The sequence below is a fragment of the Pleurodeles waltl genome, chromosome 6, assembly GCF_031143425.1.
Source record: "Pleurodeles waltl isolate 20211129_DDA chromosome 6, aPleWal1.hap1.20221129, whole genome shotgun sequence".
NCBI classification, from domain to species: domain Eukaryota; kingdom Metazoa; phylum Chordata; class Amphibia; order Caudata; family Salamandridae; genus Pleurodeles; species Pleurodeles waltl.
Window position 1 is genome coordinate 1,501,579,499 of NC_090445.1, and position 14,686 is coordinate 1,501,594,184.

General features: G+C 43.9%; 1 protein-coding gene across 1 annotated transcript in view; it reads left to right on the forward strand.

The window, feature by feature from the left end:
- Positions 1 to 1,357: 1,357 nt before the first annotated feature.
- The window catches only part of PANK4 (pantothenate kinase 4 (inactive)), a 362,653-nt gene continuing 349,324 nt past the window's right edge, over positions 1,358 to 14,686 (forward strand). Inside the window, exon 1 of the mRNA XM_069240981.1 lies at positions 1,358 to 1,494. Within this exon, the coding sequence (XP_069097082.1) occupies positions 1,380 to 1,494 (115 nt within the window). The 5' untranslated portion in view covers positions 1,358 to 1,379. The remainder of the gene's footprint in view (positions 1,495 to 14,686) is intronic.

Consider the following 14,686-nt stretch of genomic DNA (forward strand, 5'->3'; position numbering starts at 1 on the left):
GCCTATGCTGCTAGACACCCTATACGCTAATAAGGGATAACTGGGCCTGGTGCAAGGTGCAAGTACCCCTTGGTACTCACTACAAACCAGTCCAGCCTCCTACACCGTGCACCGCTCCTCTGTCCCTCACTGCTGCTGCAGGCACAGGCTCCCAGCCTGCCCCGTGGCCAATCATGACGCTGCCCAAAGCAGAGTCATGATTGGCTGGGAGCGCCCAGGCAGACTAGGAGCCTGTGTAGGCTCTCTCAAGCCCGGCAACTGTGTTGCCAGGCTTGAGAAAGCCTACTGCACATGTGTGTTTGGCCGGCCCAACACGGCCGGCCAAACATATATGCGTAGTGAGGGGAAGTGCTGAGCACTCCCTCTCGCTGCTCTTTACCCCCGTGACTCTGCCCCTTTAAAAGGATAATAAACAAAGTTTATTATCCTTTTCTTTTAAAATTTTTGCAACAGCTGCTGCTGGTGGGTGGCGACCCTCCTCCATCCTAATAGAGGAGCCGCCCCTGCATTACACAACAAGCAGGACACACGAGAGGGACTTAAGGGGCAGTGGAAACAAAGAGGAATGTGTATTGGTAGGTGTGCTAAGTGAGAGAAGGTGCATTATTTACTGATCTAACCAAATTTTTTTAAGACTTTCCAAACAGAGAAAGGGAGAGTGCGTGTGTGCGTTTTTGTGTGTGTGTGTAAATATTCCTGGTGAAATCTGACAGACACATCACTATTACCGACTGAAAGCATCTGCTCCCAACTATTTCTCACAAAATACATTTATTAGGGGGATGTAACACTCCACACACACAATACATCTACATTAGCAAACTCTCTTTGTATACTCGATCAACGTTTGGATCGTATGGAGTGCACTCAATTAGTTCGCTATTTCAAGGTACCATAAATTCATATTTAGCAACTATAACGCCTAATAAATACAACTCCTTACAGGGATTACAATCTAACGTTCTGAAGAGAAACGCGTCTGCATGTTAAAAAAAAACAGTATTACACTATTTCGAATTTTGAACACCGCTTATTTATTTTTTAGAAGTGGTTGCACGAGTCAGATGCCAACAAGTGGGCGGTTCGACTCATGCTTTTGTAGCTAAATAAGTTTTGTGACTGGGCTCTCCTTAATTTTAGTTGACTTTCTATTAACAATTACGCCCATACCTTAAAATATTATACTTAGATTCAGAAAGTTGAGAAGGTATTAGAGCCCAAGTTTAGCAACTTGTTCTCTGGCACTACCACATCTTATGGTTTACTCTGATGATAAAAAAAATAATCTACATTTTGGTCATTAGCATAATTTATGCATACACTCTTTAGGTATGCAAATATATGCGCATATTTTAACATGCCGATGAAGGAAATCCAAGATGGCGGCGATTACTAGTGGCAGGAGCGGGGACTGCCTGGATAAAAGCATCACGCTGCCGCCGGACGAGATCTTCCGTAACCTGGAAAACGCCAAGAGGTTCGCCATAGACATCGGTGAGGTACCTCCGCGGGTGGGGCGCGAAAGGGTTGTTTGGGAAGGGATAAAACCTGATAGTGAGTAACCCTTCATCCCACTGCCATCTACCGCGCAGCGATTCCTGCCTCTATAGCGGCCGTCTTGCGGCACTCTGGGATTTGTAGTTTGGGTTGTGTAAGCTAATTCTTTCGAGGCAAAACTTATCCGAAGGGTAAGCACGATTTCCCAAAGCAGGATGCGGGTGGGGTCTCCTACTCCTCGCAAAACGAGGAGCTGTTACGCTGACTCTTGGTGTCGTTGATAGGTAAGACGCATGAGGATCGAGGAAACTACATTTCCCAGAAATGTCGTAGTGCACCGTGGGAGGATAAAGAGTTAGGTAAACAGCATGGAAATCTAGCAAGACACTACTGGGTACAGGGCAAGGCATGTCTCATAGGGCACAACGTGTATCTGCAATACGACTTTGGCACATCAGCGCGCAACATTTACCCAGAGAAGGCTACGCGCCCCCACAGTATGGTGTGTGTGGTAGTGTATCAGTGCCCGAGACACCAAAGATAATATGTAATAACGTATGAACTGGTGTACTTCAGAGCACATTATGAGATTTCAGACACAACCGCACCGCCTCTGTGATGAATATATATTAGGTAAATAATAAACGTTGTTGGGGGTAGGAGAAGGTACGTGAGTCCATAGTGTAAATAAATATACAGTAGCTCGGGGATAACGAAGGCTCTGGCCCTTAAAGACCAATGTAAGTGCAGGGAGAAGGTAGGCACCATCGACATACGACCATTGTGTGTACATAGGGTAGGTTGGGCACATTCTGTGGGTTGATTAGAATGGATACGTCTTACTACAGTGTGTGTGTAAAGAGCATTCTGCGCTCGAATGGTGAGTCTGTTACTGAGGTGATGAGGTTGGATAGGTTGCTTGCGAGGCACCGTTAGTGCACAGGTGCACGGAGTGCGGAAGGACTGCCTTCTGCATGAAGCGTGTTGTCACTTATGGAGTCATTAGTGTACTATACATAGTGCGAACTCTCAAAGTATGACCTTAACCAGGGGCGTAACAAGACCCGAACTTTTTTTTTTTGGGGGGGGGGCAGGGGAGAGGAGGTGTAACAACAACCACTGGAGGTGGGGCTAACCTCAAACCATCCTTTGCAGTCAATAACAGAAAATGGTGATCCATTGTGCATTTTAAACATATTGGTGTTCCCTATGCGATTACAAGAAACACGTTTTAGTGGATTTGGCAATGTTTCTAGGTTAATCACAGGGCTCTTTATAAAGGGAGGTGAGAGATTGGGCAACTAAAAAGCAGCTTGTACAAAGAACTTTAGAACCAGTTTTTGCAACACTATTTTAAGAGGGTACCCCTTTTCACCAGTTTACTCTGTGACATGATAATGAGCCCATGAGATATTTTGAGCTCCATCTTCAGAAAGGCCCTCATACCTGAGAGTTGCACAAAGGTACGTTCTCTGTCTGCTCACTAGGATGCTGCAGTATATTTTTGTTTGAGGCCACACACTTGTATAAGGTCTCAGAATATTGAGGTAAGTGGGTTATGCTCCTGGTTTCGGAATATGTGACTGGCGGTTTGCTTACTAAAGCTCCATTCCTCCCGAGACCGAATACATGAGTACCAATCACTTGTCCATATTATCACTTGTTAATCACTCTTCCAGGACTCTGTGCTATCCTAAATCAAAATAAAATAGTTATTGCACCCCACACTGGGCAGTTCTCATATGACGTGACTGAGCTACATCCATGACTGGAAGCCAACAGGGCTAAAGAACTATCGAAAGACTTTGTTACAAAGTTATATCACATGTAACTGAGTGTTCTAGCATGCAAAGCATATAAGTATTAAGTTTCAGAACATATAAACACAATGGCTGATGGTCAATGTTCTGCAGAGGTCACTCCAACAGAAAGAGAAATTGTGCCTTCTTAATAAATTATTATAACAACAGCTCTGCTTTCAATTCAGGTTTGATCCTACCGGTACATAAGTGTAAAGTCCCCTAAAATATCAATGTTTTTAAATCCTGAAGAAGCAACGTGTATTATAGAATGCAAGATTTGTTACAAATCTCTCCTCGTTCCTTTGATAATAATGCCCATGTTCTGTAATATTGGTGTTTATACTAATTAAAGCAATTAGCCTGGCTTGCATAGACAAAGGGGTAACCCTGAGTGGAGTATAAGAGAGATACCTGGCAAACAACATGTTTACCAGTTTATGGTAACACTGAAACAAGTAGAGAGCAAAGTATGTTTTCACTATGTGATACTTTCGCGTTGGTAACATGTAATACCCAGTATTCAAATCATGCTGCTCTTGACATCTTTAGGCTTAATTGTACAGTAGAATAAGGTTTCTTACGCATTTTGCCGCTAAACCACACTAGTTTGATGAGGCGGTACATGCCAAATGTCTACACAAGAGGGTTGCTGGTGTACTGTCTCTGGATAGACACCATAACAGAGGAAAAAACATGCAAGGCATTTGTTAAATTAAATTATTTATCTCTCTTACAATGCACTCTGAGAAGCAGATCATAGAGGCATTTGCTTTTGAAGCAGAAAAACGATGGCCCTCGTTACAACCTTGGCGGTCCGAACTCCGCTGGGCAGCGGTGGCTTTGTCACCGTTGATGGGCTGGCGGTGAATACTGCCAAATTAGGAGTTTGGCCGAAGTCAAACTACTGCGTTCTGCCGGGCTAGAGGTGAGCACTGGTAGTGGTGTCACGAGGCGGGAGACCGTCCGCATTTTTCTGCTGGTCGCACCACCAGCAAAAGCTTGCACCCTGGCGACAGGAATAAGTATTTCTGTCGTCAGGATACACTCACACACATGCACTCACATACTCCCCCCCCCCCCCCACACACACACACACACACACCCATTCACCCATGGACTCACGTCAATCACCCCCATACACACTAACATACATACACAAACACCGCACTCACGCACGCATTCACTCAGCCCAGTGCATACATACATTTACACCACCTCTCTCCGACGCATACATACATTCACACCGCCACCCCCGGCGCATACATACATTCACACTTCCTCCCTAGGGGATACATACATTCCCACCCCCTCCCACCAGCGCATACATAGATTCACCCCTCTCCCACCAGCGCATACATAAATTTACCCCCCTCCCCCAGCACATATATATTCACATCCCCCTCCCCCAGCTCATACAAACATTCACATTCCCTCCCCCAGCTCATACAAACATTCACATTCCCTCCCCCAGCTCATACATACATTCACACCCTCTCCCCTAGCTCATACATACATTCACACCCACTCCCCCAGCTCATACATACATTCACACCCCTTCCCTCAGCTCATACATATATTCACACCCCCTCCCCCAGCGCATGCATACATTTACACCCCCCTCTGAACCGCATACATGCACTCACAAACTCACCCCCTCCCCATCCACTTACATACACATGCACTCACCCCTTCAATTCGCTCAATCACACTCAGTCGCTCACACATGCACTCCCCCATCCACAAACACTTACACACGCAGACACACACCCACAAACACCACCCCCACACACACACACACACACACCCTCCTCCCTTGTTGGATGAACTACTTACCTCGTCCATCGAGGAGGTCGTCTGGGAGGGGACGGGTCCTGGCGGTTCCACCACTGGCACAACTGGTCTCGGAATTCCACCCTATTTCGATCAGAAGTTAGAGATCAGTCATATTAGGGCGGTCTTAGGACTGCCAGCACTGGCGGTATTTTTTCGTCAAAAGTTTTACTACAAATATTACATTGATGTTATCAAAAGTATAATAAGTGCCATAATTTGTGGGGTCATTAGGAGTGCATGGTGCAAGTTATAGTTACATTAGGGCACAAATTATAGTTACTTGAGGTAACTATAACTAGTGAAGTTCTATGGTTTCGTACATTTAAAATGTGAGCCTAACTATAACGTCCCTGTAACCTGTTGGGTTTTTAAGTGAATTTCTATTTTATTTTTATTTTTTAAATTCAATTTCTTAACTAATGTCCCTGTAACCAATGAATTTCCGAGGATTTTTTATTAGCAAAGTAATTTTCATTACTATACGTTAATCCAATCATGCCACTGTTCATCCTTCCGCAGTGTTGGCTGTGGGTGGTTGCAGGGCTACCCTGGAGCCAACCCTTATAACCACCCAACCACTATAATAGCCCAAACCTGCGCACTGCCTTTGGCTAACCCCTATAACAACCCGACCATGTGCTGGGCACGTCCTTTGCCCATGCGCAGCAGGGTTTGGCCGCAGGGCCTGCCCTGTGTTCAACCTTATATAATACCCCAACTCCATGCTGCGCATGGCCTTAGGCAATGCGCAGTGGCGATGAGCCACAGGACCTGCGGCCAGTCCCTGCAACCGACCCCTATAACCTTCCAACCCTGCTCACGGCCTTCGGCCATGCGCAGTAGGGGTCGGCTGCATGGCCAGGCCCTGTGGCTAACCCCTATAACCATCCAACCCCATGTTGTGCACAGCCTTTGGCCATGCGCAGCAGGGGTTGGCCACCGGACCTGGCCATCCTCCTGCAGGCACCCGAACCCAAGCTGCGCACCGCTTTTAGCCGTGCGCAGCATGAGCTTGGATGCCGTGTGTGTGTGTGTGTGTATGTGTTTGTTTTTTTTGTTTTGTCGTTCACCCCCCCCCCCCCCCCCCCCCCCCCCCCCCCCCTTCCCTTGCCAAATTGGGTTTGAATTCATTCGGTCTGTAGTTGTGTTAAAAATTTTGAAAAATCTCAATGACCTGAAATGAGGAAAATATGTTTTGCCCCCACCCCCTTTTTCTCGGCCCTGTGTGACAGATCACCCCAAAAATTTCTAGAAAGCAGCTGAACTGACCAAAGTATACGTTTTTGAAAGTTTCGCCAAGCGGTGCCAAACTTATTGGCAAACCAAAATAAGCTCTGTCTGTGGTAAAAGTCCTATCTATAACTACCTAGTGGCGACCGCCACTAAGTAATATATATGGTATGAGATGATTTGTTACTTTTTAAGTACACTGAAGCCCAAAGTCATCTTGATGCTGAACAGACTACTAACATCAAAAAAGATTTGAAGATAGTTAAAAAAAAAAAAAATGAGTTTTAAGAGCCTTCCTACATATAAAATGATCCTATTTTTCATATCACAAGAGAGCACACATTACAAAACAGAAAGAAATGGAGCCATGGCATGGTGTACACAGTCGGGAAAAGTGTAGCATGGACTGCATGCGAAGTGAGAAAACACCTTGTCAGGACATTTGTGTTTTGTATTGATAAAACCAACTCTGCTTTGAGAGTGTATTTTCTCAATACAAAGAACTTTGCTGATTGGGTGCTTTTAAAATCCTTCCTGCTCAGCAAGTTTGCCATGCTTTGAAGTGGGTGCCACCATAGCTGCTGCCCTCACAGCACAGAAATCCCAGCCAGGCAGGTAGGAGATTTTAGGCGAGGCAGATGATCCCATGTCTCAGTGGCAGAAGCCATGGTTTTCATTTCTCTGCCAGATCTTTGGATTGTCCCCAAAGACAGGGCATTTGACATATCGGACAGTATTATCCATATCTGTGCATGATTATTTAGCTGTTCTCTATGTAGTAATCAAAGTGCAAGAGCATACACTCGTATATCCACACCTCACTCCCCCTCTCCTGCCTATAATATGCAATTGTATTGCAGAGATGAGAGAATATATTGTATTTTTGTTTAGTTTCAATATAAATGGTGCCTTACATCATCAATGGGTTCAAAGCAGTAAGAAAATAAAACAAAGCAATGTTTCAGCCATATTTGTGTTTTGGTCTCTCAAGGTTTGGGAAAGTACTATACCAATGGCAATACAATACAATACGGTATCACTGTGTCTCTATTACTTTATGATGGATACTTGCAGTCTCTGGGCCTTATTACGAGGCCAAACTCTTTGGGGTGGAAAACCACCTCTCTGGTTTTCCACCCACTGGCCTTACTACGAGTTTCCCGCTGGGCCACAACATTGCCTCCCGGTAGTGATCGAGACGGATGGGCAGTGCAGGGGCCCCCCATTGGGCCACTGGCACCCTGTTTCTGCCAGCCTTTGCATGACTGTGGGAGCACTATGCAAAGGCTGGCGGAAACGCGGGTCGTAATCCGGAGCTGCCCTGGCGAATTAAGACCACCGGTACCGCCAGGCCATCGGCTGGCGGTGCCGGTGGTCAGACCGTTGAGTCTCCGTCACGGTCATAATATGGCAGTCAGACTGCCCCAGTTGGCAGAGGTCCGAGCGCCACCGCAAGTCTGGCGGTCCATGGACTGCCAGACTCGTAGTGAGGCCCTCTGTTTTTTATTGAAGTTATAGTGTGGTGAAGTACCCCAGTTTGTGTATTTGTAGGTCCATTGGGATCTGATAATTGGACCTTTTTGTACCTATTAATTGATCATCAGGCACTTTAAATAGCCCACCATGGCCGGCTACAAACACTTCACCAATAATGACTAATACTGTGTTGTGACAGCCTGCCGGTACCATGCAATTTCGAGTTAAACACCACAGAATGGGTAATTTTGTACAGACTTGGATTTGCCTCATGGGATTCTTCCTCCAATTCCATTTTCCATGGGGTTTTAAGCACTCACTACCATCTTGAGAAGGTGGTGAAAGGGTGCACGGGGCTGTGTAAGCTGGGGGATGGGTGATTGATAGAGTGGAGAATGTTGGCTGGTAGGGGAGAGCATGTAATGTCCCACTCCACCTTGTACCTATTCTGAAGCTCAGGCAGTGGTGATGGAGGGGGTCAGGGCTACAATGCAGCCCTTCCCCCCAAAAAATACTGCACCAGATGAATATTCCAGCTGGTCAAATCAGATTCCTTGTTTCAGCACCCCATAACTCCAGGTGCAGGAACACTCGTCCTCTTATAATTGTGCAGAGTGGAATTCCACTCTGGAAGTGTACTCCCTAAAGTCCCTGTGGGGGCTGATGTATTTTATGGGCACTCTGCAAGTGGGCTAATTAGGAAGAGAGTGACACCATGAGGCACAAGAACAATGAACCACCACATAAAGCCTACTCTACCTGTAAATGGCTTTTGGATTACTTCAGTACTTTAAGTGGACAGGATCTGTTGGAAACCGCAGTTTCCATATTTTTTGTTTAAAAGAAAAGAATAATAACTGGTCCGAAAAGGAATGCCTTCTTTCATATGTCTCTGGCTGATAAGAAACGGAGCGGTTTAGTATTCTTAGAGGTGGGCGATTTTCTACCTGCCACCCATGTCCTAACCTATTGCACAGATAGTTAATAGAAATAAAGCAAAACAAAGCAATGGACTTTAAAAATAAAATAAATAAAGACACAGAGATACCAGTCTAGTTACTGAATTGCACAATGTGAAACCAGAAAATGTGGGATCACTCCTGCTAGACTAAATTCTGTGCTCCTAGGCAAATATTTTATTTCTCCAAAACTCCTCTTTTTTTCATTATAACGTGAAAGCAGCATCAAATATGTGAGTTCGGTGTGCAAGCTGTACCAAAACGTTTGTCTGATTTAAGACTATCAGGTTGCTCCATGCATATTAAGAATCCAGGCTCGCATTTCCCATACTTTGCATAGCTACTCACTAGTGGGTCAGGAGCAGATTTTTTGATGCGTTCGAAAGTCTGAGTGATAAATAAAGATGCCTTTAAATTCTGTGTTTATCTTATCACATTTGCTAGTGCTTCAAAGACCGAGGTCCAATGTCCGGTTTTGTCTTCTGAAAGATTGCTGCTTTTTCTTTTAACGTGGGATTGGTGTTTACTTTTGGAGATTTAAAGTGAATTGTGTCACAATCTTGCTGGGGTACAGGGAGTGTGAATGTAAAGGCTGTAGTATGTCTGTTTTATGAAGAACACAACAAAATGTAAATACCTGTAAATAAACATTATGCATTCAGCAGTTAGTAAACAAAATGAAGCACATTTCTCTTTGTAATCCTGAAGAGTGCTGGAAACAGATTTTAATAGGATCAAAGAAAGAAGCACACTTTACTTGGTAATGAACAAATGTTAAAGTTTCACATGAACCAGATTTCTACACACTTTCATTTGTATTCTGTACAGTTTTATCACAAAAACGGGTTGTGCAAAGGTAGTTGCCGTTTATTTGCTAATGTACTGCCTGTAAATGGCAGTGGGCCACCATAAGATGTTTTAGTCTCATCCAAAAATCGCCCCTCCCTGTGTCCGTTAAAGGTATGTGGATCTCAAAAGCCTGTTCTAAAAAGTGGGTCTTGGTTCTAAAAAGTTTGGGAACCACTGATGTAGGCGCATATATGACAACATGACAACCTACTTCCCTCTTAGCTTACTATTACAGTTGTTACTATGGCTGGTGTGTATGCGGCGTGAATGTTTCCAAGTTCATATTTGAAAATGCCTCTTAACGAAGTAGTATATCTGATGTGCTAAATTGAAACACTTCTGCTTGTTAAAGAAATACAGTTTTCGGCTTTTACATGCTATATTTTGCTTGATTTTTATCTCAAATATTTTGAAAGCTCAGCTCAGGCAGGGAATCTTACAGCTAGGCCAAATCCTTAGCTTGGCTCTCTGTTAATTTGTTGGCTTGTCCATGTCTGCCTGTTCTGTGAAGTCAAGGAGAGGCAGACAGCAAATGATGAAATAACCACTCTCACCAGGATACCTGGTACCTGAAAGAAATATAGATATCATCATCGGTGAATTTAAAGCCTTCTTGGGAGCCATTGTAGAATTTAACTGATGGAATGTTTTGAGGCTTCATGGAAACAAAGATTTATTGTTTTTAAGAGATAACTCGTATGAGTTATGAAACCCTTTTATCTTAGACTTAAGACAGATAGTTTGCCTTCCAGGAGGATGTTACAAACTGTTAAGGTGTCATGCTGTCATAGAAGTCAAAGAGTAGTCTGTTAGGGGGGGGGGGGACAATAGCCCGGTTTAAAGTAATATAGCTTTTACCAGCAGAAACCATGCTTGCGATTGTTTTATTTTTTTATTTGTATTTATCTTGGTGCTATTTGATGCTAATTTGGAATTAATGATGGAGCCCATTCTATTTAAATTCTGCCCAAATTGCAAGCTAAAAGTTGCTTTAAACGATGAACATTTAGCATGTACGTTATTTACTCCAAGGGACCAGAAGACACTTGCACGTATTTGTTATTGAATTCCAGTATTTTTAAAACAAAGGCAAGACTAGTATGGCACTCTGGTCAAAGACTGGCGCATACAAACTCTGAGAAACTAAAGAAAAAAAATCCATGCAAGAAATAGGTTACTCGGAAGGGGACAAGGTGGTGTAGATAACGTAAGAGATTCTTCTATTTTTCTATAACGATGCTTGAAGAAGCTTTAGCAAAGCCAATTGGTGGGGTCATTCACATAGCCACAGTTACATCAAGTAATTATAAGATGTCCTTTTCGATCCAGGAAATACTGTGTGAATCCTTTAACAAGATTGCAGCCCTTCAGGACCTTACTATATGTCCCTAGTGTGTCAGAAGTAACTGCGTAACAAGTCTGTCACAAAGCTGCAGTAACTGTTGTTGTTACTAAATGTCTCCCTTGAATAAGATGCAACTGCTAAAATGTCCTTCACAAAGCTTCAACAAAAAAATGTACATAGCCACTTTTGCTACTCCAATAATTGCTTGATTTCAATAGGATAAGTAAAAATGCCAACACTTGATATGATGATGAATCAAATTGCAACTTTCACTAAATGTATTTGATCTTTTGGAACACTTGTAAAAACAGCCGTGTGTGTGTATATGTGTGTGTGTAATAGCACTCATTGGTTAAGTCTTGTTCCTTTTACTGTATTGTTGGGAAACCTTTTTTGTGTGGCACTATATTTATATTTATTTCAAACTAAAATGGCATAATATCATACCCTACTATTTATAGGAACCTTAAATCACTGGTAAGTACAAGTATAAATGGATAATTAATTTTGGTTGTTTTATGTTTTGGTACGTGTAAGCTTTATCTTTCATTTGAGAGGAGTGTTTTCTGCATATCAGCAGTCCTTGTACAACACTCCAGTAGGGGTGTTGCAGTTGAACATGTAATTACTAGAGGACTCTCAATTCAGATGCAAGTGTTTGAAATGTCAGTCACAAAGCTGTGGAAGTGTGTGGTTTCAACTTAAGAATCTACATATATACACTTGAGCTTTCTACTGCCTTATGCTTATTTTTAGTAGGATAAATGCACATACCAAGTCCTGTTTATAGTGAGGAATGAACGTTGTAATTTACAGTAAATGTATTGAGTAATTAAAATAGTTTACGAACCCTACCATACATAGGGACTATCAGTCATTAGGAAGGGCAAGTGTCTTAATAATTCTGTTTTGTGTCAGACTATTTTCTTGGTATGTGTACATGAGCAAAAGAACAATGCAGCCATTTAAAGTGAAGGCATCGAATGGCTGAAGTAGGCTGGTCTACTGATCTGTACGGTTTGCTTGGGTGGGAGGGAGTATAGTTTTAGTGACTTGTCAAATGACTAATGGTTGAAGAGTGTTGATTGAGAGCCCCTATATATGTATGTATACTTTATAGGATTGCTTTTGAGAAACATTAGGCTGGCAAAACAGCTAAAGCTGTCTTTAGGCCAGACCTAAATAGTGACATTGACTTAAAACAGGCAAATGGTTATTTTTCCTTTCTCTCTATCAATCAAATAACCCTCTCCTTAGCTTCCACCCTTTTCATGCCTTACTCTGTATGAGTGTAGCCTACTTTAAGTCCACCTGCCTTTTTGATTACTACCTATTATTGTATTTTGACAGTTTGCCCACACCTCTCCTTCTAGCTCACAACGTCCTTTGAAACTTTAATCCTGCAACCTAACAATACATAGTATCCTTTCCTCCTCTCCTATCCATTCATACCACCAACCATTGCAGGAACTGTCATATCCCGAGTTATCACATTTTACTCCAGTGAATTCAAGCTATCACAATGCAACTGGAGTAAATGCATGAAATGACTTCCTTGATAGAGCTAGACTAACCCCAGCAACCAATACTAGCTGATAACCATTGTATGAATCACTAGCCTTGGATTCAGAAGTGGCGTGCTACTTGCCACAAATTGTTTCAACAGCCTCTTCGGGCCGTAAGCTCTGTATAATTTCAATTACAATGCAAGGCACTTGGGCTGTGTGTGTGTGTGTATCTGTGTGTGTGTGTCCACCTGCCAAGGTAAGACCAGGTTTTTTGTGAGTGCGTAAAGTACGCTGGGCTCCACAGACACAGCATTTTGTATACAGAGTGAGCTTTGCACTAAAGAGCACCCAGAGTATATAGCCAATGCTATTAAAGAAGTGGGTTTATGAACTGGTCCTTGGAATGGTAAAAAAATACTGAAGTATCCCATACATTGTGGAGAAACGGAGTGAACTCACAAAAGGTAAAGTCCTGAGGAGCAGAGACTGACTTTGAACTTACTTATTTTTTATAAATATATATTTTTTTAAACTTTCCCCTCAGTCATTTGGAAGAAGGATCTATTATTAAATCTTCCTTTTTCTAGTGCAAACATAAAGCGTTATAAAATCTCTAGTTTGGTTAAGGCACATGCTGTCGAGATTTTTGTGTACCCAGAAAGTACAGGGCATGACAGTGGTAAGAAGACTGTGGTAGCTAATGCACTTCCTTGAGAAATCTGTGTGCAGTCCAATCATAGGTTTGAGTCAACATAAAATAATTTAGAGGGTTAATGCGCATGCTGTAAATCACAGCATACACTATGCAGGTCTCGGATTTGTAATTTATGTAACTAACTTGGTGGCTTACTGGTTTAGTTTCAGATGCATGTGTTCTGGATAGTACTAAACACTTGTATGTTAGTGATAAGTATATGTTTCAATGTAATGACTCCTATATACTCTTATATCTGCCATTCTTACTTTGCATGCGTCTATCTCTTACACTCAGTTGGCCGAGTAAAAACCTACCTCTGTATCATGGTTTCTCTTAAGTAATTTGGAAGGGACAAGCTGATTTTCTTTGCTTCCTTACATCAGTGTGTTAAGATTCAGATCGCACCCATTCAGGAGTAGACACAAACAAAAGCAGTGCTTATAGAACTTTAAGTGAGGCGTTTATATTGTTCTCAGGTGGAACTGAAAATAAGCATCTCTAATTTCCCCCGCCCCACCCGTTTCTCCCCGTAAATTGCTTCCATGGACACACACAGTGCAGGCCCTGAATATGTCTCTGTGTCGAGAACTTGCCCCTGGACAAATTCAACGTGTTTCACTGGGCTGGCCCGCATCTCAGATTTGGTCCAGTAGTATCTTCCTCCTCCGGGATACGTCTGGACCCCACACTCAACAAATACTGCCCTTAAGTGCAGAACCTCTTCTTAATAAATTCCCTTTACTAACATACCCAACATCTTGGATATCTACACAGTGCTTAGGTACATAGCCTGCTCCTCTGGTAACACAAATATATGAAAGACCAATCCTTTCCCATAAACATAAACTGTGCCATTAGGTGAAGCCTCTATGCACATTTAGGTGGTCATTCCGACCCCGCCGGGCGCCGCCCGCCGGGCGGAGACCACCAAAAGACTGCACCGCGGTCAAATGACCGCGGCGGTCATTCTGACTTTCCCGCTGGGCCGGCGGGCGATCTCCAAAAGATCGCCCGCCGGCCCAGCGGGAAAGCCGCTGCAAAGAGGAAGCCAGCTCCGAATGGAGCCGGCGGATTTGCAGGGGTGCGACGGGTGCAGTGGCACCCGTCGTGATTTTCAGTGTCTGCCAAGCAGACACTGAAAATCTTTGTGGGGCCCTGTTAGGGGGCCCCTGCACTGCCCATGCCAGTGGCATAGGCAGTGCAGGGGCCCCCAGGGGCCCCACGACACCCGTTCCCGCCATCCTGTTCCTGGCAGTAAAAACCGCCAGGAACAGGATGGCGGGAAGGGGGTCGGAATCCCCATGGCGGCGCTGCAAGCAGCGCCGCCATGGAGGATTCCCTGGGCCAGAGGTAAACCGGCGGGAAACCGCCGGTTCCCCGTTTCTGACCGCGGCTTTACCGCCGCGGTCAGAATGGCCCAGGAAGCACCGCCAGCCTGTTGGCGGTGCTTAGGGTCAGAATGACCCCCTTAATGTTATGTGGTAGCCAGC